The 24736-nt window shown below is 38.0% G+C and overlaps 1 protein-coding gene across 3 annotated transcripts in view; it reads left to right on the top strand.

The window, feature by feature from the left end:
* The window catches only part of NEBL (nebulette), a 377813-nt gene that overhangs the window by 199727 nt on the left and 153350 nt on the right, over positions 1-24736 (top strand). For 2 of the 3 annotated variants that reach the window (XM_055543771.1, XM_055543770.1), the window contains exon 4: positions 4116-4223. In XM_055543771.1, the coding sequence (XP_055399746.1) occupies positions 4116-4223 (108 nt within the window). Of the gene's footprint in view, positions 1-4115; positions 4224-13774; positions 13920-24736 lie in introns of those variants that run through there. The other variant, XM_055543769.1, reaches the window with a different exon arrangement.

Genomic DNA, 24736 nt, shown 5'->3' with positions numbered 1-24736 from the left:
AGTGCAGGCACTCACTGGTTGGATGGGGTCATGTTGTGAGGGCAAAGGAGACATCTACAACCGAAAAGAGGAATCTGCTTCTGTCTGTTCTCTGAGCTCTTTTTATTTTTTTTAAATTGAAAAAACTTTTTACTGTGGTGAATGTCGCATAAAACATGCTATTTTCACCATATTTAACCGTACAGCTCAGTGGCACTAGGTACATTCACACTGTTGGACAATTCTCGCCATCATCCATCTCCTGAACTTCTTCTAAACTGAAAGTCTGTCCCTGTTAAACACTAACTCCCCATTCCCCACTCTCTACCCTGCAACCCCTGCCCCTGGCCCCTGGCATCTACTATTTTTGTATCCAGTTGTCTCTCAGAATCAGACTATGCATACCTGCAGACCATTGGATATAATATTTAAAATTAGACCGAAGTAGAGAGAGAGGATATAAGTGGCTGGGAGTATGGAAAAGAGAGGGACTGATGAAGGGCTCAAAAGCTCCTGTGAGCTGTCAAGATTTACTGCGTGGACTGGTGGTTGTGTTAGTGCTGAGTATGGTTGTGGGTCACTCCATTAAAAAAGGATTAAACATCTAAAAACTCTGCAAATCAATTATGGAGATAATTGTATATTCTTTAAAACTAATCACTTAACGAGGCAAGCCCTAATCAGATGACTCTTATGTGTCTTGTGAATGTGGAAAGGACTCTTAAATGGTAATTAACTTGAACGCTATGATTCTGGAATTTAATGGGTTTTCTTTTCAGTTCTTCCTTTGGAAATTGCCATTAAAAAACAAACAAAATTCCAAGCTCATCACAAAAAGAATATGTGATTGTGCCTTCTCTGAAATGGATGTTAAAACTTGGCTTCTAGATTTTTATTCTTACTTCTTCATTCCCCTTGCTCTTATTGTAACGTTGCCATCTTTCTTACTTTTATAACTGCTCTGCGCCCTAGTGTTTACTTCAAGCAAAGCTAAATGGCTTCCCTGCTTAGTTAGGCACAAAACCCTGAGAATGTGCCTGTGTGCATCTTCACACATGCTGGGAGACTGAGGGTTAGAAGGCTAATCTCACTCAGTATTCTCTGTAGCAGAAAAATAATGCAGTTTATTTGACCTTTTACTTATGGAAATAAAGTAAGGATTTTAGTACTTTTAGACATTTAAATGAAAATGTGGAGGAAAAATTAGATATTCTTAGGCTAAAAGTGATGAGAGTATGTGTATCTTTTTATTTATTGTCATCTAGGATTTTTTTTTTTTTTCTTTTAAGCGCTTCAGATAAAGGAAAACTTCCAGTAGACTCAAGGACAGTAATGCCTGGGAGCACAGAGTATTTAAAAACAAACATGACTCAACAAAAACAGTCATTCCATGCTCAGCTAAGGAGACTTTTCAAATTTATACAGAAAGTAACACTTGCAGAAACATTTTTTTATTAGCTACCCTAAACATTAATTATTCAGTTCAGTTGAGTTCAGTCGCTGGGTCGTGTCTGACTCTTTGCGACCCTATGAACCACAGCAGGCCAGGCCTCCCTGTCCATCACCAACTCCTGGAATTCACCCAAACCCATGTCCATTGTGTCGGTGATGCTATCCAACCATCTCATCCTCTGTCGTCCTCTTCTCCTCCTGCCCTCAATCTTTCCCAGCATCAGGGTCTTTTCAAATGAGTCAGCTCTCCGCATCAGGTGGCCACAGTATTGGAGTTTCAGCTTCAACATCAGTCCCTCCAGTGAACACCCAGGACTGATCTCCTTTAGGATGGACTAGTTGGCTCTTCTTGCAGTCCAAGGGACACCACAGTTCAAAAGCATCAATTCTTCAGCACTCAGCTTTCTTTATAGTCTAACTCTCACATCCATACATGACTACTGGAAAAACCATAGCCTTGACTGGACGGACCTTTGGGGCAAAGTAATGTCTCTGCTTTTGAATATGCTGTCTAGGTTGGTATTTTAATTTCATGGCTGCAATCACCATCTGCAGTGATTTTGGAGCCCAGAAAAATAAAGTCAGCCACTGTTTCCATTGTTTCCCCATCTATTTGTCATGAGGTGATGGGACCAGATGCCATGATCTTCGTTTTCTGAATGTTGAGCTTTAAGCCAACTTTTCACTCTCCTCTTTCACTTTCATCAAGAGGCTCTTTAGTTCTTCTTCACTTTCTGCCAAAAGGGTGGTGTCATCTGCATATCTGAGGTTATTGCTATTTCTCCCAGCAATTTTGATTCCAGCTTGTGCTTCTTCCAGCCCAGCATTTCTCATGATGTACTCTGCATATAAGTTAAATAAGCAGGGTGACAATATACAGCCTTGACGTACTTCTTTTCCTATTTGGAACCAGTGTGTTGTTCCATGTTCAGTTCTAACTGTTTCTTCCTGATCTACATATAGATTTCTCAAGAGGCAGGTCAGGTGGTCTGGTATTTCCATATTTTTCAGAATTTTCCAGTTTATTTTGATCCACACAGTCAAAGGCTTTGGCATAGTCAATAAAGCAGAAATAGATGTTTTTCTGGAACTCTCTTGCTTTTTTGATGATCCAGCGGATGTTGGCAATTTGATCTCTGGTTCCCCTGCCTTTTCTAAAACCGGCTTGAACATCTGGAAATTCACGGTTCACGTATTGCTGAAGCTTGGCTTGGAGAATTTTGAGCATTACTTTACTAGCGTGTGAGATGAGTGCAATTGTGTGGTAGTTTGAGCATTCTTTGGCATTACCTCTCTTTGGGGTTGGAATGAAAACTGACCTTTTCCAGTCCTGTGGCCATTGCTGAGTTATCCAAATTTGCTGGCATATTGAGTGCAGCACTTTCACAGCATCATCTGTTAGGTGCTAAAATTAGGTGCATTAATTATTAATATGTTTTATTTGAAGCTGGTGATTATGAAAGTGAAATGGGGATTATATGAATTATCAAAAATATGTTTCCATATTTCTTTATAGTTAGGCTTTTAAAGAAATGAGAACAGTTCAAGTGATGTAACCGTCTCAGTCATTAACAAGCAGAATATTTAACTGGTGTCACAGTTAATGTCACTATGCTAATAATAGGAGATGGGACCCTAGTAAGATTAAGCACTGGCTGTTCTAGTTCCCTGAGGAAACTGTAAAATTCAGCCTCACTGGGCTGTAATTAGAAAGAAATATATTTAAAGACTGAAAAAGACTTTGGTACCTCAGTACACAGTCTGCCAAGGGCATGTATGTGCTTGAAGCCTTTTAATCTCTAGGTGTAGCCTGTTTTATAAATATTTCCTTAAGTATTTACATATTCAACATTTGGCAGTTAAACACTGTATAATCATACCCATATGCTTTGCCTTATGAAATAAAATGAAAACTTTGTTAGGACAGGGCTGCTGCTGATAATGTTGTATGTCTCCCTCATCCATAGTGCAGTCCAGGTTCAAAATGATACTTTGTCACTGACAAAACAAGCCATGGGACCAGAAGATTTAGCTTTCTCTTTCCACATTTATTTTTCCGTTTTATTACTACTGTTAATGATGATAATAATAACTATTATGGAGCACTTGCTTGTTTCCTATGGGCTCAGTGTGTGAACTAAGACATTTGATATTATCTTTCAACCTATTAAAGAGCGTTATTTAAATACTAGGGCTTCCAGGCGGCTCAGAAGTAAACAATCATCCTGCCAAGCGGGAGACACAGGTTTGATCCCTGAATCAGGAAGATCCCCTGGAAAAGGAAATGGCAACACACTCTGTTATTCTTGCCTGGAGAATCCCATAGACAGAGGAGTCTGGTGTGGGCTACAGTCCAAGGGGTCGCAAAAGAGTTGGACATGACTTAGCAACTAAACAACAACACATTTAAATACTGTTATTTTTGTCATTATCATTGTTTTATGAATTAGACCACCGAGGCGCAGAGTGGTTGAGTAACTTGCCTAAGGCCACAAAGTGGTTGCTGGGACACAAATGAAGCAGTCTCGCTAGTCACTGTACCACCTGCTAATTGAGCTGTTCCTAGAGATGCTGCTTCCAATTTTAGCAGCTTATATGGCCTCTGATGATCCTGAGCAGATTTTATGATTCTTTTGTTTACTTTTCTTTTTCTTTCTTTTTTCTTTCACTCCTAATTTTGTTAGGTCAAGTACAAAAGAGATTTTGAAGAAAGCAAAGGGAGGGGCTTCAGCATCGTTACAGACACTCCTGAACTACAGAGGCTGAAGAGGACTCAGGAACAAATCAGTAACGTAGGTGACCATTTGTTCAGTGATGTTAATAACCCTGACTTGTATTTCTGGTGAGAAAGTGAAATTGGACAACTTGGAAGTGTTCTTATTGCTGTAAGATGCAAGCAGTACTTGGTGTCCTCAGAAAATATGCCAGGTTCATCTATGAATTGCTTCCCTGTGATTTCATCACAGTTATCAAGAGCCTAACATTAATAGCAGTGACTACAGGCATACCTACTTTTACTGTGCTTTACTTTTTTTACACTTCACAGATAATGTGTGTTTTTGTTTTTTTTTTTTTACAAATAGAATATTTGTGATAACCCTGTATTGTCAGACAATGTTTAGCATTTTTTAGCAATATTTTAAAATTAAGGTAGATACACTTTGGCCACCTGATGTGAAGAGCCGACTCATTGGAAAAGACCCTGATGCTGGGAAAGATTGAGGGCAGGAGGAGAAGGGGGTGGCAGAGAATGAGATGGTTGGATGGCATCACCGATTCAATGGACATGAGTTTGAGCAAGCTCCGGGAGATAGTGAAGGACAGGGAAGTCTGGCATGCTGCAGTCCGTGGGGTCGCAAAGAGTCAAACATGACTTCACGACTAAACAACAACAACAACATGTTTTTAGACGTGTTGCACTATTGTGCACTTAGCAGATGACAGTATAGTGTACACATAACTTTTAGATGCACTGGGAAACCCCAAAATTCGACTCTCTTTGTTGTGATATTTGCCTTATTGAATTGGTCTGGAACCGAACATGCAATGTTTCTGAGTTATGCCTGTGTATTTCTGAATACACTTTTAATTTATTTAATTGGTTTATCAAGTAAATTGACTTATCTAGCAAATCAATTTAATTAATTGTGTATTTAGAAATAATAGTCATTGCTATTAAGAGATGTTATTGTAACAGAGTCTTATTTCATTTTAAATGATTCTCAATTAAAAAATTTCTCCAGAATAGAACTTGTATAGGTAAATGTTAAAGCCTATCAGTTAATTTTTTGTGGTGAGTAAGCATACAGAATATACATACAAGGTTAGGTATCTGGAGAACTCTCCTGTTTGCTCAATGTGTGTATTCAAGATTTCATATTTTAAATTAGGTGTTTGTTGAAATGGCATATTGCATCTAATTTCTGAAATAAACACATATAAAGTTGCTTTGGATTTGAAAGCTGCGTCTTGTTCACTAATAGTGTTTTCTTGGAAAAGAAAATTGAAACTAGCAGAAGTTCAAAACATATTAGGGACCAAAAAGTGTTGAGTACTTATTAAAGTGGTAATTATGTTTCTTTATTATATGAAGTGTGTCAAAATGCATTTTTTCTAGAAATAAGTTAATTCAATGTTAAGTACTCCAGAGGAAATATAAATGAAAATCAGCAACCATTTGTATTATATAAAAGTATGAACAAATATGCGAGACATACACTTTTTCACAAGAAGTCTACTTTGTGTGTTTCATGTACAGTCACCAAAATTTATGTGTCTAAATGTTTTAAGTTATGTAGCATTGATTTCTGGGAAATGTTTAGTTAGCAGGTTGTTTTAAACTCATTGGTATTTGGCTGTCTTCGTCATGTATCTACATATAGTCACAATTTGCAGATAAAATCATAGCATACAGTCTGAGAATGAATTTTGTCAAAAGTTCAAAAACAGAATTATATGATATTTAAAAAATTTGTTTAGGGAGTAAGAAAAGACAGAGACACTTTTTTTTTTTTTGCCATATTCCCTAAGGTTTATCCATTGTTTGCTCTTTAAATGGGTGTTTTATTTCATCAAGGACTTTTTCCTTTGAAGAGAAAGAGTTGAATTTTAAGGATTCAAGGCTTCTGTTCCTTAGTTTTTTCCACCCCATCCTTACAACCCACTGATCACGAATACTGAAGATTGCTTCCATCATTTTTCTTCCCCTTCATTCTTTCCTTAAATCAAAACCCTATTTTTGTTTTCTAAAATGCAAATTAGAGATACGTTTCACTGGCAGTTACATTCAGTAATGTTTCTGATTTTGGATTATTTTTGGAGAACCTTTTTTTAAAAAATAAAAAGTGTTGCATAAAACAAAGTTACATCATAAATCTTCAACTGTCACAAATTTATTTCAAAAAGAACTAAACAGTTCTACTTAAGACATCCCTGTGACAACTCACATAAGGATTGCAGTTGATTCAAAGGTAAGCCTTTTAATTTATATTCAAATTAAGTCAGTATTCATATTTAATAAGAAAAGAACTGATCATTTCACCAACCTTTATCCTTAGCAGGAATATACATTTTATTCAATACCAGAGGCTGTTTGCAGATCCATTCTTAATTACGCAAAAACCCTTATAACACAGGTATGTATAAATTTATGTTTATTATATACATAGCAGTATATACAAAATACTGTTTAGATTAAAGTTATCTTAATCTTAACCTAAAGGTAGACAGTGGTGATTTTAAAAAGTATGGAATTTAGATAACATCTTTTGAGACAAATTTATACAACAGTCTTGGAGAAGGAAATGGCAGCCCACTCCAGTAATCTTGCCTGGAGAATCCCATGGACAGAGTAGTCTGGTGGGATTCAATCCATGAGGTTGCAAAGAGTCGGACGTGACAGAGGAGCTAACGCACACACATGCGACAGTCGTGATGTTATCAACCATAGCAGTCTTATAAGTAGTTCTTTTAGCCATGATGAGGCATATTACTATTTAGATAGCAGGAAGAAAATATAAATTTCATAATATTACTGTTAGGGATTTTTCATTTTTTTCTTTAGTTTTATTGAGAAATAATGAACATACATCACTGTATAAGTTTAAGCTGTACAGCATGATGGTGTGACTTACCTGTACTGTAAGATGATTAACACAGTAGGTTTAGAGAACATCATCATCTCAAACAGATACAACAAAAAGAAAAGGAAAAAAAGAACTCTCCTTGGGATGAGAATCCTTAGGATCTACTCTCTTAACAACTTTCTTGTATAATATACAGCTATGTCAACCACAAACATCATGTTGTACATTACATATCTAATACTACTTTATCTTATAACTGGAGGATTGTACCTTTTGACCACATTCTTTCAGTTTGCCCTCTCTCCACCCATCTGGTAACCACAAAACTGACCTTTTTTCCTGTAAGTTTGGTGCAGGTTTTTGTTTCTTCTTTTTTTTTTTTTAGGTAACACATATAAGTGAGATCATATAGTATTTGTCAATAAGTCTATTGGACTTATTTCACTGAGCATAATCCCTTCTAGGTCCATCAATATTGTTGAAAATGGTAGGATTTTCTCCTTTTTTATGATGGAATAATATATTTCTTTGTGTGTGTGCGTGTGTGTGTGCGCGTGCATACATACTTACGTACATCTTGAAATTTCTTTATCCATTTATCCATTGGTGGGTACTTAGGTTGTTTCCATGTCTTGGCTATTGTGAATAATGCTGCAATGAATATGAGAATGCAGATATCTTTTTGAGTTAGTGTTTTTGTTTTCTTTGGATACATTCCCAGAAGTGGATTTGTTGGATAATATGGTAGTTCTATTTTTATTTTTTGAGGAACTGCTATGCTGTTTTTCATAGTGGCTGTACCAATTTACAATCCCACCAACAGTGCACAAGAAGTGAGGGATTTACTGTTGGAGAAAAGAAGCTGTTAAATATTCTGAGGTCTAGTGAGTTTATTATTCATTTATGAGGGTACAACTTCATGAACTTTTGCTGTGACCTCCCAGGCTTTCCATATTACTCAAGGATCTTTTTTTCTGTAAGAAACATGGGCTAATCTGAAAGGTGGTATTTTGACTAGTCCAGTTTTCTGCATTATTTTCAGATAAACCCAAACCACTGAAATATATTGGCCAAATCCAGACAGATGTTTTTGAACGTGGCCTAGATTGTGTCTGTTTTGGGAGGAAGAAGGTCAGATAGAGACACCAGAGTCTTCTCCTGATGCTGGGATGGAGTGGATTTATCCTGAAAATCACAAGGGATATGAGATTTGAGCTCTGGGTTTAAAATAGGTTGATGTAGGTATGTTAACTAAGTCAGGGTATTCGTAATCTTTATTTTTCCATTTGCTTCATTTCCTTACTTGTATTTGGTTTATCTTAGAATATTGTCCAGATCTTTCTGAACTGCCTTTAATCCCTTTTGGACTAAGGAAAGTATAAAGACATAATACAGTGGATTTAATGACAACTCCTAGGTGTTTTGGATAATATGTTATGGATGAGTGGGCATTTTTGATTGCTTGTTACTGTGTTAGTGTTATGAAATTTTTTTTCAGACATTCTCATATTCATTTGTCAAAGGCTTGAAATCATTTGGAAATGCCTACTTAGTCTGTGTGTGTTACCAAGGTGTGGGATGAAATACAACTGTAAATTTGAAATTGTGTGTAATGAAAAGGGTGAGAGCAGGTTTAGCCTTAACTTCTTTCTTTTGGAGTCTATAATGCCAACATATTGAATCTGGGAGATTTATTAAATGCTGCAATTTAAAATTCTTCCACTATATTTCTCTCTTAGTATAGCTGCAGAAAGAATAAGAAGAGAAGCAAGATTTCACAATTTATGGAGTGGTTGGAATGAAAAAAAGAACTAGTTCCCCAAATAAAAAAGTTTTCCCATGAAATTCCAGAAGATGTCTGATTGCCTACCCCACCTCCCCAGTTCTAGAGTATAAAGTCAGGAATGGCAGAAATGTCTTAGTACATTTTCACATTTTCTTTACTTAGTGATATTTAGAAAAACGTTCTTAAATGACAACTTATAAACATGAATTGAGGAATTCCTGTGACTTCAAACATTAAAAAAAGTCTTTCCTCTGTTGTCCTTGTAGTTCTGGCATAATTGTAAAGGCAGTTTCTAATTCACGTGGTTACCACCTTCAAGTTTATCAGCAGTGCATTCAGGAAATCTGCAGCAGGATAGTAAGGCAGAATCACCCCCAGACATCTAAGGGACTCAGTCCAGCCTGGAGAAGAGTATTGATGTGCTTTTCTGTTTACACACTAATATAAACTGCATTTTCAATTAGCTGAGACAGTCTGGGGATAAATTGTGAAATAAAATGATGAAGTTCAACCCCTAGAGACTGTGACAATCTTAGTGCTGTAGATAAAATCAAGATGTTTATTTTCTAATTTATTTCAGGTGGTGGAGAAATATTGTATGAAGGGGAAGGAAAAAAAGGACCCAGATGACAAATCTTGTATTTTACAGAGTGACTAAAATGGTAAGTATACCATTATGTGATTTGTCAAGATTTGTGCCTTGACTCACAGAAGAAATATTCAAGTATGTGTGTGTGTATGTGTGTGTTGTGTGTGTGTGTGCACATGAGTGCATGTATAAGTGCACCTATGTATGTTGGCTTCAGTGGGAATCTTTAGAACTCCCTTTCCTTAAATCACTGGCCCATAGACAATAGAATTTTCACCTGTTCTATATTTAGTCCCTTACCTGTAGCATCTATCATTATGGTTATCTGTCCTGTTTCCCAAATACCCCTTTTATTACTATTTTCACATTTAGCATACCCAGAAATGCTTACTTGCTTTACAAGAAAAGTTCAGGTTGAAGCCCTTCTTTTTTTTTTTTTTTTTTTTTAGCATAATAGGAAAGAGTCTGTCTGTAATTTGATATTGAAATGTAATTGTTTTTAGTTTTTTTTTTGAGATAGCTACATAATTTTTCATTGACTTCTTAGAATGCAAAATAAATTATATGCCTATTAATAAGCTCACATGGATACTGCTGATTTAGTTCCCTAAGATTTTGTGAGTTGGCTTCAAAAATATTAGATTATTGGAGATAAACATGGCCTAATAATTGAATAGCAGTGTCTATGGACTATTAAAAGATTTGATTCAAAGGTACACTGAGTATAAAGGGTGAGCATGAGGGTAGAGTTGATTGTCTGGGGATCTGGTCTCTGTTTGTAATTTAAATAAATCACTTTGACAGAGACTGACTGTGGCCATGTTCAAGCTGCTGATGGTGTGAAATTGAGTTGTATGGTGGACAGAAGACAAGCAGTCAAGAGAAATCCCCAAAGGCAAAATTTGTTATGTAATTGGGTCAACTCATGCATGAGAAATGCATGCTAATTGTAAACCGGTAGCAAAATTATAGTGTATGAGGCAATTAGGCCTTATATGAACCTGAACAACTGATATAGAATTTTTCTTTATTTTTTATATTGGGCAAACATAAAATGGGATTTTTTTTAAAGGCTAGAAAGGTAAATACCATACAGTGTTGAATAGATTGTTACTCTTATTGCTCATACAAGAAGCATAACTGTTTTGTAACTAATGAAAACTTGATGAAATCTTCTGATTTTAAATAGTGGAATCCTCATATTTTGAGTAGTGAAATCTAGTACACCAGGCAGTTTGAAAGAAGAATCCAGTGGTATTTTTGTTGTAACTCCTAACTGGGCTGATTAACATAGATGATTAGTGATGAGGTCAGTGGTTTGGATTTAAGCCCTTGAAATCTAGTATTTTCTCAGAGTGAATCTGTGTGTTACTTTAATGATCCATGCTTTATCTTCAGCTTATCTCAACCAGTAACTCCCATGAATTCCTGAGTAACGGTAGGTCAGCAGCTTTGTCTTTAAAGCGAAGATTGAGTATGTAGAAAGCAATACTGCAATAACATATATTTTCCTTATAATACCTACCACATGTAGGAATGGTTTATTTGTTTCAATACACTTTGACATACCCAGTCTAATTGGATCCTCTGAACATCCTCTCCTTAGGGAAAGTATTTCTATGAGGAATACTTATACTTTCATGAGAAAAATGTATGGAAAATTATGTCTTGGTTCTTTCTCATCTAAATCCGTGGTTTCCCATACACCTGGTTTTGTTTTATTTTTCCACCTAGGGCAGAACTTCAAAGGTTAATCTCTTCTTTTTATCCTCAATTTTTTACCCACAGTCACTTAAAAAAACAAATACATCCCAGACCAGTAATTACTTGTGCATGGCAAGTACATGAGTTTTCCTTGTAAAATGGCATTGTCTAAAGAGGAAGTTTGGGAGAGGCCCCCATAATAAAAGAATTAACACATATTACTTCTTTTTGGAAACAAAGATTAAGGACTCAGCAAACAGTTTCTGAAGATCTTTCTTTTGTGAAACCCCTTTCCCCCAACATTCCTCTCTCTTCAATCCTGCTGTGTTCAGGCCTTATCCTAAGTTATTACAGAGGTCTCCTAACTGGCTTTATCTCCTTTCAGGCTCTTGCGGTCCTTCCGTTGTATCTTAAACACTGTCGCCAGATGACTCTTTCTAAAATACCTCTTTCATCATGACCCTAATTATGACCCACTAAAGAACTTTCCCTGGACCTCCACTTTCAGTAGGATAAAGTCTAATCTTCTAAACTCCTTAATTTCTGACTCTAAGGACCCTCCACAGTCTGTTCCTAAATTATTTTTCACCTTATCTTTCACTGTCCTTCAACACTATTCTTCCATTTCTTTTAGGCCTGGCTCCTTACTCTGTTCTGGGCTTTGCACGAGCCTTTCCTCTGATTTGGAACAGTTTCACACCGTTCACCACATTTCCACCCCTTGTTCTCAGACATACTTTCAGACCCCAAAGAACAGTGGTTTTTTTCTTTTAATTGGAGGATAATTGCTTTACAATGTTGTGTTAGTTTCTGCTGAACAACAAAGTGAATCATCTGTGTGTATACCTCTATCCCCTCCCTCCCAAGCCTCCCTCCCGCTACCCCGCTTTCCCACCTTCTCTAGGGCAACACGGGGCACCGGGCTGAGCTCCACGTATGTTATACAGCAGCTTCCCTCTAGCTATCTAGAGATCTCATCTCGGAGTCACAACTGCTTTGACGATAGCCCTGTCACCTGTACCACCGAACTCACACATTGCATTCTACTTTTGGGCTTTAATTAACATTTCATGTGATATGTGTCTTACCTCTCTAACTTTGTGAAGATGAAGATTATCCATGACTTTCTTAATTTATGTGTTGTGTCTCCAAGATGGTGCTTTGCATGTTACCTTTCTTGTCACTTTCTTTTTCTTGAAACCTCTCTTTGAAAGAGAGTTCTTAGCTTTTAAGATTGCTTTGAGTCTGTTTTTTTTTTTTTTTCCTTTTGTGCTGCTTGATAAACACTTATTTTTTACTTTCTCCTGTTTTTACTTCAATATTCAGTGATTTATGTAGTTTTATCCAAAGATTATAGTAGTATTCTCTAGGTAAAGCAGGACGATTTGGTTTCTAATGTGGCATTGAAGAATCTTATTATATTAGAAATGCAAGGACTTCCTCTGTTTTAAAAGGTTGTAGTCAAGGAGCTCTTTTTGATGAGTAAGTACCTGAAAAAAATAGGACTTGCAGTAGTCTCTTTGGGCCACCATAACAAAATATAGCTGTGTGGCTTAAATGGCAGACATTTATTTACTCAGTTCTAGAGGCTGGAAGTTTCAGGTCGAACTTTGTCTGGGTTGGGTTCTGGTGAGAGCTCTCCCTGGCTTGCTGAAGGAACCTTTCTTGCAGTGGCCTTTCCTCGGTGCACGTACATGAGAGAAAGAGACTTCTGGTGTATTTTCCTCTTCTTGTAAGGATACCAGTTGAATTGCATCAGGGCCCCACCGATATGACCTCATAAGTAGCGTCAGTCGTGTCCAATTCTTTGTGACCCTATGGACAGTAGCCCGCCAGGCTCTTCTGTCGCTGGGATTCTCCAGGCATGAATACTGGAGCGAGTTGCTATGCCCTCCTCCAGGGAATCTTCCCCACCCAGGGAGGGAACCCATGTCTCTTATGTCTCCTGCATTGGCAGGTGGGTTCTTTACCACTAGAGCCACCTGGAAAGCCTCATTTAGCCTTAATTATTCTCTTAAAGGCCCCCATCTTAAATAGGCATATTGATGATTAGGGCTTTAAGATATGAGTTGGGGGAGGGGCACGATTCATAATGGGCATAATGAAAAATGATCTACATAAAATCACAGAGTAATTTTGAGGTAGGTCATATACATTTTAGATATGTTTAGATATGCAAGCTTCTACCATAAACCACTGTCTTTAGTGGAGGTAGATGATACTGCCCGTTGCTATTCTAGGAAAACTTGTACATTCAGTTTTTAGGTTTTTTCCTATTTTGAAACGAACAATCTTAACTTAAAAAAAATTCCTTCTAGGTCCTATTTCTAATCCTTAATTGGGGCCTTTCAAGCCTCTTTTCATTTGTGATTTTAAGCCATAGACATTTATGGAAACAAAGATAAATCATAGTAGTAGTTATATTTTTAAGTTTTCTAGGCCTCAGTTGAATTACATAGCTCAAAATATGGATTTCACATGTCCTGTGCTGGCAGTTTGACCTGGGTGGGTGTGAAGAAAAAGGAGGCCAGAGGTGTGACAATAGAGAAGAAATATTCCATGCCACAGGGAAAATCTAATAAAGATTGGCTTTTTTTTTTAAATAAAAGTCTCAATTTCCAGTGCATTATACAGATTTAAAACTTAAAAAGTATCTGCATTTTCTTCCAGATTTTCTTATACCTCTTGGGACGTATCTACAGTGAGCACATCCTGATTACTGAGGAAAACCCAGACATCTTACCAGATACATTTGTGAAATCCCCAGATGTGACTGTCATTAATAATTATGCCACATAATTATCATTTCAATGGATTTTTGGAGGTAGGTTTAAAACCTGTTGTATTTTTCAGTTAATAAGTGTAATAGTCAAATGTCATTTTAACTTATTAGGAGGTCATGAGTCAAGGGAAACATTATACAGAGATTTAATTTAAACCCATTGGTAACCTAAGCCAAGTTTAGACAATTAAAGAAAATTGCATGATTGGAAGTTAGAACCAATGATTTTTTTTCAAGTATATGCAGATACATTCTCTAATTTGCATTTTATTTTTTCCTAGAAGAATTATTTCATGAAAATTACTTTTATTTTTTGCTTATGCTTCCTACCATAGCTTTCTTTTCTTTTACTGCTGTCAGAGTGGCTGTGTAGGCTTTTCTTCTTCTGTACAGAATCCTGTGCAATGATGCTCGTAGAAGGATTGCTTGTAAAAGGACCTATTGCTTTTGGAACATACCCCCAGGCTTTTCCAAAGACAAGAAGCAAGAAGTTATAATCATTTTTTTGTGTTTGCCCATATTTATGATTTAGTTTTCCTCTTGTGGCTATATTAACTGTAACAAGGCCAACTTTTAATTTGTTTGAATTAAGGCTTTTGATCATTTCACTTTTAGAATTATGAAAGAGTTGGAATTTGCCTGTGTTTTGTAAACTGTGAAAAAGGATACAGATTTAGAAGGAAGAATAAAAGAAAAAACTTAAAATATCATTCTGTTCTTAGCACTTGTTATTTTTGATAGGATTTATTTCCCCCCCAAAAGTGATTTAGATATTTACTTTTGATCTGTAATTGTTATAGGTCTTTTGAGGGCAAGCAGCATTTCCTGTTCATGTTTGAATCCTCCAGAACACAATACCTTGGTTATAAAGAATAAGATAGAAGTAGAAGCTACCTTCACTGTTCCCTTAGCTGTATATGTGTTTGTTAAACATTAAACATTTGCTGTGGACATCATATTGCACCAGGCCCCGTAGCTTGCAGAAAAAACGAGAAACTACTTTTTGCATGCATTTATGTTCCATGCTAGAATGTGTGAAGTATGGGAAACGCTTTCATGGAGAAGGAGAGCCTTAATGCAATGTAAAGTCCTAAATGAGGGAGAAGATGAGCAACAGGAGAAAGGAATGAATATAAGGTTACAAACACCCAGAATCTACTTGTGAGGGTGCAGAAAGAGACACTATCGCTGAAATATAGATTGTTGAAAGAGTAGTATCGTATTTTCAAACGTGCAGATTTCAAATGTGTATCTATAGATCCCTTCACCCTCCAGATTCTACAAAGGAAACCACTTTTCAAACAGTTGCTGACTTAACAGACATTTTGAGTGTTTACTCTTACTATCTGCCAGGTACTTTGCTAGGAGGTGGGAATATATGAGGAATAAAACAGATATGACCCTTGACCTCATGGAGTTTGTCAGTCCTCCTATAAAAGGTGAGCACATGTTTGCAGCACAGTGATAAAGTATCCGATAGTGTGTTAATATCAGAGGGCTAACTAACCAGGTTTTGGAGGTAAAGGAATTGAACCCTTACCATCACTGTTTGAAAATAGTTTTTGGAGAATTTTATGGAATCGTCTTCTTGAACAGTGGTTCATACAGGTCATTTGTCTAGTAGGCGCTGTCAGTCTTGTTTTTAAGTTTTCCTGTCTCCTGTGTTTGTCTTCCCTATCCCCTGTTTGGCTGTCAGTATGGGCTTCTAGAAAATATCATTCAAAATTAATCAAACCATAGTATTATATATAAAATATAAAAAAATGCTCATTTATAGAAGAGTATTGATCAGCTTATTAATTTCAGGATGGCTTAAGAGATCAACACATAAATATTTGCATACATTTGAAAGTTCGGGTATATGTTCTCTCTGTTTTGGTTTTCAGTGCTTAAGAAGTTGAAGGCTTTGTGTGTGTGTGTGTGTGTGTGAATGAATATTTATTTATTTGTTCATTTATAATTTTTCTGACCATCAAAGTTTATTTTATTTTTAATTCAATTTATTTAAACAAAAACAGTCCAAGAATACTTTGCAATATTTTTAAATAGAAAATACTATTTCCAAATATGAAGTCAAAATACTGTAATTAGAAGGTGTCACACTTCCGAGTGTAACAGACACTTATTAGATAATAAAAAATAGGGGAAATATGCTTGTTATGAACAAGCAATTGAACAACAATATTATGAACAATCAATATTGTAATGAACAATCTCTATTCATTAAAAATAGAATCTATATTCATTAGAATTCATTAATTATTTTAATTTTTATTGCAAAATATAACTGTTATACATTGTATCATGTTAGAGGTTATAAATGTAGTTTGCCATAGATTGGTAAGTAAACACCAGAGGATGGTTTTCATCTGCTGGTTGAAGGTAAAACTATAGCCGTTTTTTTTTTCATCTCTTTCCTACTCCCAACCTCTGTAGCTATAGTTTTGATTTAAAAAATCTTCACACTCAAGTCCAAAATATTGAGAAAACATTTTGATTTTAAAAACATACATGGATCTGAAAGACCCATATCTACATGTGTAATGTGTCAGTTAGCACACATATGTAGAGGGCACGTATGGGTGTGATAGAGAGCTACCGAGAGGAATGGCTAAACATCGGCTGATGCTGTTTGGTTTCCACCTTTGGTGTTCTTGGCCCAGTCTGTGCTGACAACGAACCTCTGGGACGTCCCCTCAGTGCTGTGGGGTCTTTTCCTGCCAAATATTGTTCTCTTGCAAGATTAAATAGCTGAATCAGTGTGGCCTGAATCTTGATCCTGCTGAGAATATTAAGACTCCTGCAGGTTGTAATACAGATTAGCTGGTGAGAGCTCTGTTGGAAAAATAAAGTGAGTTTCTCTAAATGAATTTAACAACTGCTGTGAACCTTTTTGTGTCTTCCAGCATGAATGTGTATCCTGGCAGTTAACCATTTATTTCCCTCATTTTCTCCCAAAGTTGCTCCAATCTACCCCTGGGCATTTACTGTAAATGTTTTCATAACTTTATTTCACATTTATGTTTCAGCAGATAAGGCATTTGATGTGTTAAATTGCTAAGTACTGTGAAGGGTAGGTCATTATTTATTAAGAAGGAAAACCATTTTTTATACTTATAAAAATCATGTAATGTCACTTATGTAATTAGATGAGCCACACCACTGAGCTATTTAGTAAACTGACTAACCTATTGCATTCTGATCATAGGTTTTATGTTACCGGTCAGAAAACTATGAGGTATTTAGTACAAGGCAGGACAGATGGCTAAAATTATTTGCACTGCTTCCAACCTCTATTCCATGACTATTTCTGCTTCTAGGCCTGCTGCTGCTGCTGCTAAGTCGCTTCAGTCGTGTCCGACTCTGTGCGACCCCGTAGATGGCAGCCCACCAGGCTCCTGCGTCCATGGGATTCTCCAGGCAAGAGTACTGGAGTGGGTTGCCATTTCCTTCTCTGATGCATGAAAGTGAAAAGTCAAAATGAAGTCGCTCAGTCGTGTCTGACTCTTAGCGACCCCACTGACTGCACCCTACCAGGCTCCTGCGTCCATGGGATTCTCCAGGCAAGAGTACTGGAGTGGGTTTCCATTGCCTTCTCCAGCTTCTAGGCCTAGATGATGATAAACTTTGAAGTGTCTAAATTCTATAAAGATTATGGTGCGTGCATGTGTGCATGCTAAGTTGCTTCAGTCATGTCTGATTCTTTGCAACCCCATGGACTGTAGCCTGCCAGGCTCCCCTTTTCATGGAACTCTCCAGGCAAGAATACTAAAGTGGGTTGCCATTTCCTCCCCTAGGGGATCTTCCCAACTGATTGAACCCATGTCTTTTACATCTCCTGCGTTAGCAGGAGGGTTCTTTACATGGAGCTTTCCCTTAAATGAAATATATTAAAAAGTCAACACTAACAATGCTAACTCTAACGCACAGAACATACAGATAACCTGAAAATGATGAGTGGTTTGTTAGATTTTTCTGATCGCAGACTTCTGGATAACTTCATCAAACTCTTCTGTTTTTTGGGGGGCCCTCACCTCACTTATGTTTATGAAGCATGTGCTCTGTCTGCCTATGAGACAGTCCTTCCATCTGCTTCCTGCATTACTACCCATTTGTCTCCTGACACCTCCTGTGTGTGCATGTGTGTGTGTGTGATTTCTCAGTACAAATGTCTGTGACTATGATTTGTAAATGCCAAAGCATAACACAGCTGTAAGACACTTAACCTGGTGAGTGCTGTGTTTACTTTTAAAGATTGCTCCTTAGATCATCACTGCAATTATTACAATAACATCTTTGAAATTAAATAGCTAGTTATTATTTTATAATTTGCCACCATAAGCACACCAGAAACTAACTGGGGGTAAAAAAATGTCCTGAGAGGCGCTTCACTGGCAGTCCAGTGGTTGAATTGAAACTTCCACTGTGGGGACCATGGGTTCAGTTCCTGGTTGGGGAACTAAGATCCCTCATGCCCTGTGACACAGCCTAAAAGAAAAAAAAAATGTCCAGAGAGAAGGCACAAGAGGGGAGCAGTATCAGTTTGGCAGCTTTTAGCCTGTCTTCACAAAAGAGCCAATACTTTGCAGTTACTTCAGATGAGGGTGTCAGAGTACCGCCTGACCTTGAGTTTGTGTTTTCTAAATACTTTGAAAGTTAACTTGCAGCTAGACCACACCGTCAGGAAAATAACTGAGGCTTGAACCAAGGTCTCTTGACCTCTAGTCTATTTTGCCCTTTACTTTGGATGCAGGACTCTGAGTTACATTGGTGAGCATGGTTGAAATTTGCAGTCATTTAGAAATAGATTTTTGAAGTGCATTTTAAAAAGGACTGCTAATTATTAAACTGTAATTCCTCTAAAATATCATCAGTAGCTCAAATAAAATCCATCAGTTCAAATTCACAAAATATTAATGTGTTATCTTTAGTATGGAGAAGGCAATGGCACCCCACTCCAGTACTCTTGCCTGGAAAATCCCACAGGCGGAGGAACCTGGTAAGCTGCAGTCCATGGGGTTGCTATGAGTTGGACACGACTGAGCGACTTCACTTTCACTTTTCACTTTCATGCACTGGAGAAGGAAATGGCAACCCACTCCAGTGTTCTTGCCTGGAGAATCCCAGGGACGGGGGAGCCTGGTGGGCTGCCGTCTATGGGGTCGCACAGAGTTGGACACGACTGAAGTGACTTAGCAGTAGCAGCAGTAGTATCCTTAGTAAGTACCGTCAGAATTTCCATGCCTAGGACCCAGATTCCAGTCTCCGAGTATTAAGTTGACACCCACTTTTAAATTGTAAAGTCTATTACACAAGAAAACTGTCTATGGAAACTTATGTACAGTTTAAATAATTACTATAATAAAATGGGCATCCATGTACCTAGTACCCCAGCTTATGGAAGAGAGCGTTTTGAAGGCCCCTTTGTTCCCTTAGGTTTATGCTCATCTCCCCTGACTAGCTACCAGCGACACAAGGGCCACCACATCTTGAAAACATAGATTTTTCACATCAAAATGATGAGAAGATGGTATGAAAGCACAATTCCTGTACATGGGAGCAGAGTACAGGTTTTAGAGAAAAACCTGATTGGCTTTTTGCACCATTAAAGCACACGCAGTCTGCAGGTTTATTCTTACTCAGCTGTTCAGAACTCACGTATGAGAGTGTCAGTCACTGTGACACTGTGCACCCCTGCACCCCTCTTTGTATGTAGATGATGCCTCCTCCCTGAACCCAGGACGGACGTGGGGACAAATGCTCATGAAGGGCTCACTTGGTGCCAGGCACAGTCTTCCATACTTGTTATTGCATTTGTTTTTTGCAATAATCCCTGGAAATAACTGTCATTATCATGTCACGGATGAAACAAGCCCAGAGAGCATAAATAAATTTTCTAAATGCATACAACCAGTAAAGAACATGGTGGAGATTTGATTCCAGGGTTTATTTTGTGTGTGTGTGTGTGACTTCAAAAATACAAAATTTTCCCTCTACAACAGAATTTTGAGTTTGTTGATTATGTGTTCGATCTGGAGAGCAGATGTAAAAGATGTGAGCTATTTTTAATCACACCATGTGGCTTTCGGGACCTTAGTTCTTTGACCAGGGATTGAACCTGGGACCCAGCAGTGAAAGCGCCAAGTCTTCACCACTGGACTGCCAGGGAATTCCCAGGAGCTTCTTTTTGTTAATTCAGCAGCTAACTCATCCTTAAATGGCATTTTGGAGGCCACGTGTTGATATTAGGACCACATATAGAAGTTCCAACTTTGTTAGCACTGGAAACAGCTTTATCACCAAAGAGTGGCATCTCCCATTCAAACATTTCTTTCTCTGCTGGGGTACAGGAAGCCTATGCATTATCCCAGACAGCGTGAGCGTGGTATCATTCATGTGATACTTGATTAAGACCTCTTCTGTTTCAGGATGTGCCTACCTTTCTTGTTTTCCCTACCTCTGAAGGTGCCTGACACTGTGCTGTAAGCTGGGAACACACTATCTAAGCATGGATCCCTCCAGCCCAGATCATACAACACAGCCAGGTCGGCATGTTGGGAAAGAGAGGAGGTTTTGGGGTTTGAGTATTATAGAGTCAGGTACCCAGCCCTAGTGGGATATGGTGGTGGTCAGAGGTGGTCACAGAAGAAGCTGGAATGAGGTGCGTTTGAAAGAATGCATAAAGATAGAGACAAGCAAGGGAGAGATGATAGTGAGTGGTGAGTGGTGAAAACTACCCCTATAAAGGACCAAGTATACAAGGAGTCAAGAATGAAATTGCATGGTGAGGAACTGCAAACACTCATTTTATGCTGATGATTTGGGGGAGTAACTAAAAGATATTTTTTAGTAAGGAAGTGGCACTAGACTTTGGAGTCATTATTTGTCCGAATGTTGGCAATGCTGCATCTAATCCTGTTGTCAACCTGGACCTTTTGTGTGTGTTTTGTCACCAGAGGATCCTGAAGTCCGTTACGTCTGGTAGTTAGGCCTGGGGTGATATATTTGTAGTATTTGTAGGGCTTGGCTTTTGCAGGACAAAAAAAATTTGATTTCTTGTATCTCTGTATTTTTAAGCTATGCCAATTAAAAAAGAAAAAGAACGTAAGCAGTTTTGTGGCATGGATTTAGAACTGAATGACAAACATTGAGCACAGGTGTCTGTATGGTATGTAAATAGGGCGGCGGTGTGTTCACGCCCCAACTGTGATACAAGCCTGGATGGCTAGTCTCAGACACAATGTCAGGTTGGCAGGTCTGAAAGTGTAAACCCATAATAAATATGTATGCCTTTAGCATTGCCTGCAGATGCTACATTAGTTCCATACAAATAGGGTGCGAAAATTTGTTTCTAAAATGTCTGCAATTGGGGTGGACTTATTATGATTTAATAAAGGTTAAGTTTAAGCTTTGTTTGCTTTGTTTCTAAAAGCTAGATGACAAACCAGAGTGCACTCACTTTGGCTAAAAACTTAATTGCCTCTTGCTCTTTGATTAGGCCAGAACTCATAGATATCAATCAGCACAGATGACTGTGTTGTACACATAGATGGTCCAAGAGATGACTTGGGGTTCCTGTTGTCCTCAAGACACTGTCCGGAAGTAATCTTTTCTGGGAGATTATTAAGGATATCTGTCTGAGATTGTTCACCGTTGGCTCCTCCAGTCAGAACGCAAAGGAACAAAATCCTTGTAGTTGAATAGTTTTGAATGACTTAGCTTTTATGTGTGTAAAAAATGGAAGACTTGATCCTAGTTAAAAGCAAAGGAAGAAGGAAGTTAGTTTTGAACTGTAGCAAGATATGTGGATAAGAAACAAGAAATAACTTCCTATGATATGTGGTTTGTATGATAAAGTCTTAAGGCTCTTTCAGCTTTTAAAATGACCTATTTCAGCAGAGCATTATATCTCAATCATTATGCTTCTTTTCTCGTACATCTCAAATGGAGATGATAGCACTTGAGCCTGATGGAAGCCTGATGGAAAAGCCCTTGTATGATGCAGAAGAAAGGCACTGTTAAATAAAAATGTGAAACCAGGCTCGTGGGGAGGGGTACATGGAGGGGTGGTTGGCTTTCCTTTTTTGTTTTTTTTTTATAATTTTATTAAAATGTCATTGAGAAACCCAGGGAAAGCAGTGTAGTCTGGCTTGGGAGAGTCAGAGGGAGATGTGTGTGTAGAGGAGGGGACCCTGGGCATACATCACTGGGCTTCTCTGCACTTGCCAGATGCTCTCTGAAATCCCTCCAGATCACACATTGAAAACCAAGTGGCGGTGATTATCCCTGAGGATCCCAAAATGTTATATTTTGAAATGGGGATTAATACTGGGCAAAACATTCTCTGTTTTATGAAAGATCCCATTTTCTTCTTCCTTATGGTTTTGTTCTGTTAAGAGGAATATTTGAAATGAACTGATGTTTCTGGCCCTGAAAAAGAGGCAACTTAACCTTATTCAAAAGGTGGGAGTCTGTTGAACAATATTGGATGACAAGGTCATTTTGAAGGACAGAATAGTCAATAATTAGAACAGACAGAAATTAAACAATAATGAACAGTAATCCTAAAGAAGATTAAAACACGGAAAACACTGCATTATTTATTTGGATTCAGTGCGAGCGTGCCAAGGGAGAGGCAGCTGGCTTTCTGCTTTTTGGAATGTTTGTAGACTAGAGGCGAAGCTGTCAATCAAATTTAAGCTCTCACTTGATTCTTGCTCTCAGGTCAGATCTAACTGTAAAGTGAGGTGGGGAACAGACACGGTTAACGGTGTGACTCAGGCCAGGAAAGACATGAGCCATAGAGACAAGCTGACCTGGGCTTGGATTCTTCCTATGTGTATTTCCTTATCACTACCTGCTATTTCCTAGGCTCTGTCCTCAGCAGAACTTTGGGCCTTACGAGCTGGTTTCAGAGGCAGAAAAGACTGGGGTTCGAATGACAGCATCTCCTTTGATCACCTCTTTTTCTCTAGCAAATACAGTCATAAAGTGTCTGCTTCATTTATTTCACTGTATCTAAGTTTCCACATCTGTAAAGTGGAAATTAAAAAATACTTTCACTTGCACGATTATTATGAGCATTAAATATTAGCTCTTATAATTAAAACACTTGGCATAGTGCTCGGTGACTGATAGTTTTGTTATTATTGTGAAATAAACTGAAAATTGAGAAAAGATTTTGGCATGAAAATGTTTAAAGAGTCATTTCATTTTGTTTTTGTGGAAACAGTATCTCCAGTCTTCAAATTTGTTACCATGTATAACCACTTTTTATTTTGTTTGGACATCCTCAAAATATTATTTTGGTTATGGTCACTCATAGTTTTGTATAAAACGTCTTCATTAAACAACATGGCAGAATTTTCCTGGGAACTAATGTCTATTGTAGAATTTTCATGGATGACTGTAGAAGTTGGTACTTTCAGTGGCAGTGTGCATACTGATTTAATGATTCTCATGTATTGAGGTGAAAAAAAAGATCTTCTCATTAATGCAGCTCGGCACAGCACATGTTATAAGTTCACAAATGAATTGTTCCTCAGTTTAGACTCAGAAATCTAAAATTTTTAGACAAATCCCTAGTGATGTTTGTCTTCCTCACAAGCATTATGATGAACCTCAGGGTTATTTAAATGCCTGCTTTTAAAAAGGATAGAGGAGGTGGGTGGAGGATGGAGAAAACCCGTATTTCTGCTGGAATTCTGTATTTTAACTTAAAAGGGTTGAAACTAACACTTCAGTCCTGTTTCTGCTTCATCAGAAGGCACAGATTCCAAATTAGGTATTTGATCTGCAGGAGGAGATCTATCAATGTGCGTGGCTTTGTCCAGGTGATATGGATATTTTAAGGCAGGGTGCTGCGGTGAGCTTGCTCGTGGAGGTGTTGGAGAGGGTGGAGATGGTGGAGGGAGGGTGGCGCCTGCAGTTCTGTTATTTCTGTTCTTCCCCTGCGGTGCTTAGCGACTCCGATAAAGACATGCCAGGAATCATCGGCAGCGTTAGTTAGTATCAGTAGTACTTGTATGCTCACGGTTGATGTTTGTTGTATTGAACAGCCGTGGCAGAGTCAAAATTTCTGTTATTTTTCATCCAGAGATGGATTTGTTTCATGACCTTTGTTATGGATACCCACGTTGTGTATTATACAAAATCCACATCTAAGAGGGGATTGTCGCTCCTTCCTCAGGGCGACTTTTATAGCATTTATCACACTTTGGCGAAGAACTGATTTAGTTTTCTTTCTCCTCAGTCAGCTAGGCTGTGGTTCCTGAGCCCAGGGCATGTGGCCTGTCATATATTTAACCTCAGCACCAGACATTGTGCCTGGTATGTGTTAGCATCCAATAAATGTTTTAATGAATAAATAAAACTGTGTGACACTTTACTTCGCTGATGCACAGCGTGTAAGTTTATTTTTCTACACTCCTTGATCTCCTCTCCTTCCATTTGGCTCCTAGAAGAGATATGTTGCAATGTCTTAAAGATTTACCTATTAAGGAAATGGTAGCTATATTGTATGTGCTATGGTAGCATAGTATATGAATTGGAGTAGATGAACCATTGAAATAGACAATCCTCAGATCTGAGCATAATCAAGTTTATTCCTCCAGTGCAGTGGTGGTGGGGGGCGGGTGTGGTGTTTAAGGGCTCTGCTCCATGGAGTCATTCTGTGATCCAGCCCCCTTCCGGCTAGTGTTTCTGCTCTTGCCTGGACCTTGGACTTCCCCACTATAGATGAGCTACACCTGGCGTGCAGTCAATCACAGAGACGAACCATGGTGGATCATGGAAGGTGTTAGGGGCTTGGTCTGGCAGTTGTGTATTTCACACCCATCTGTATTTCACAGGCCAGAATT

This window comes from Bubalus kerabau, chromosome 13 (genome assembly GCF_029407905.1).
Source record: "Bubalus kerabau isolate K-KA32 ecotype Philippines breed swamp buffalo chromosome 13, PCC_UOA_SB_1v2, whole genome shotgun sequence".
NCBI lineage: Eukaryota > Metazoa > Chordata > Mammalia > Artiodactyla > Bovidae > Bubalus > Bubalus kerabau.
The sequence above is the reverse complement of the archived record's forward strand: the minus strand, read 5'-3'. Positions and strand labels throughout refer to the sequence as shown.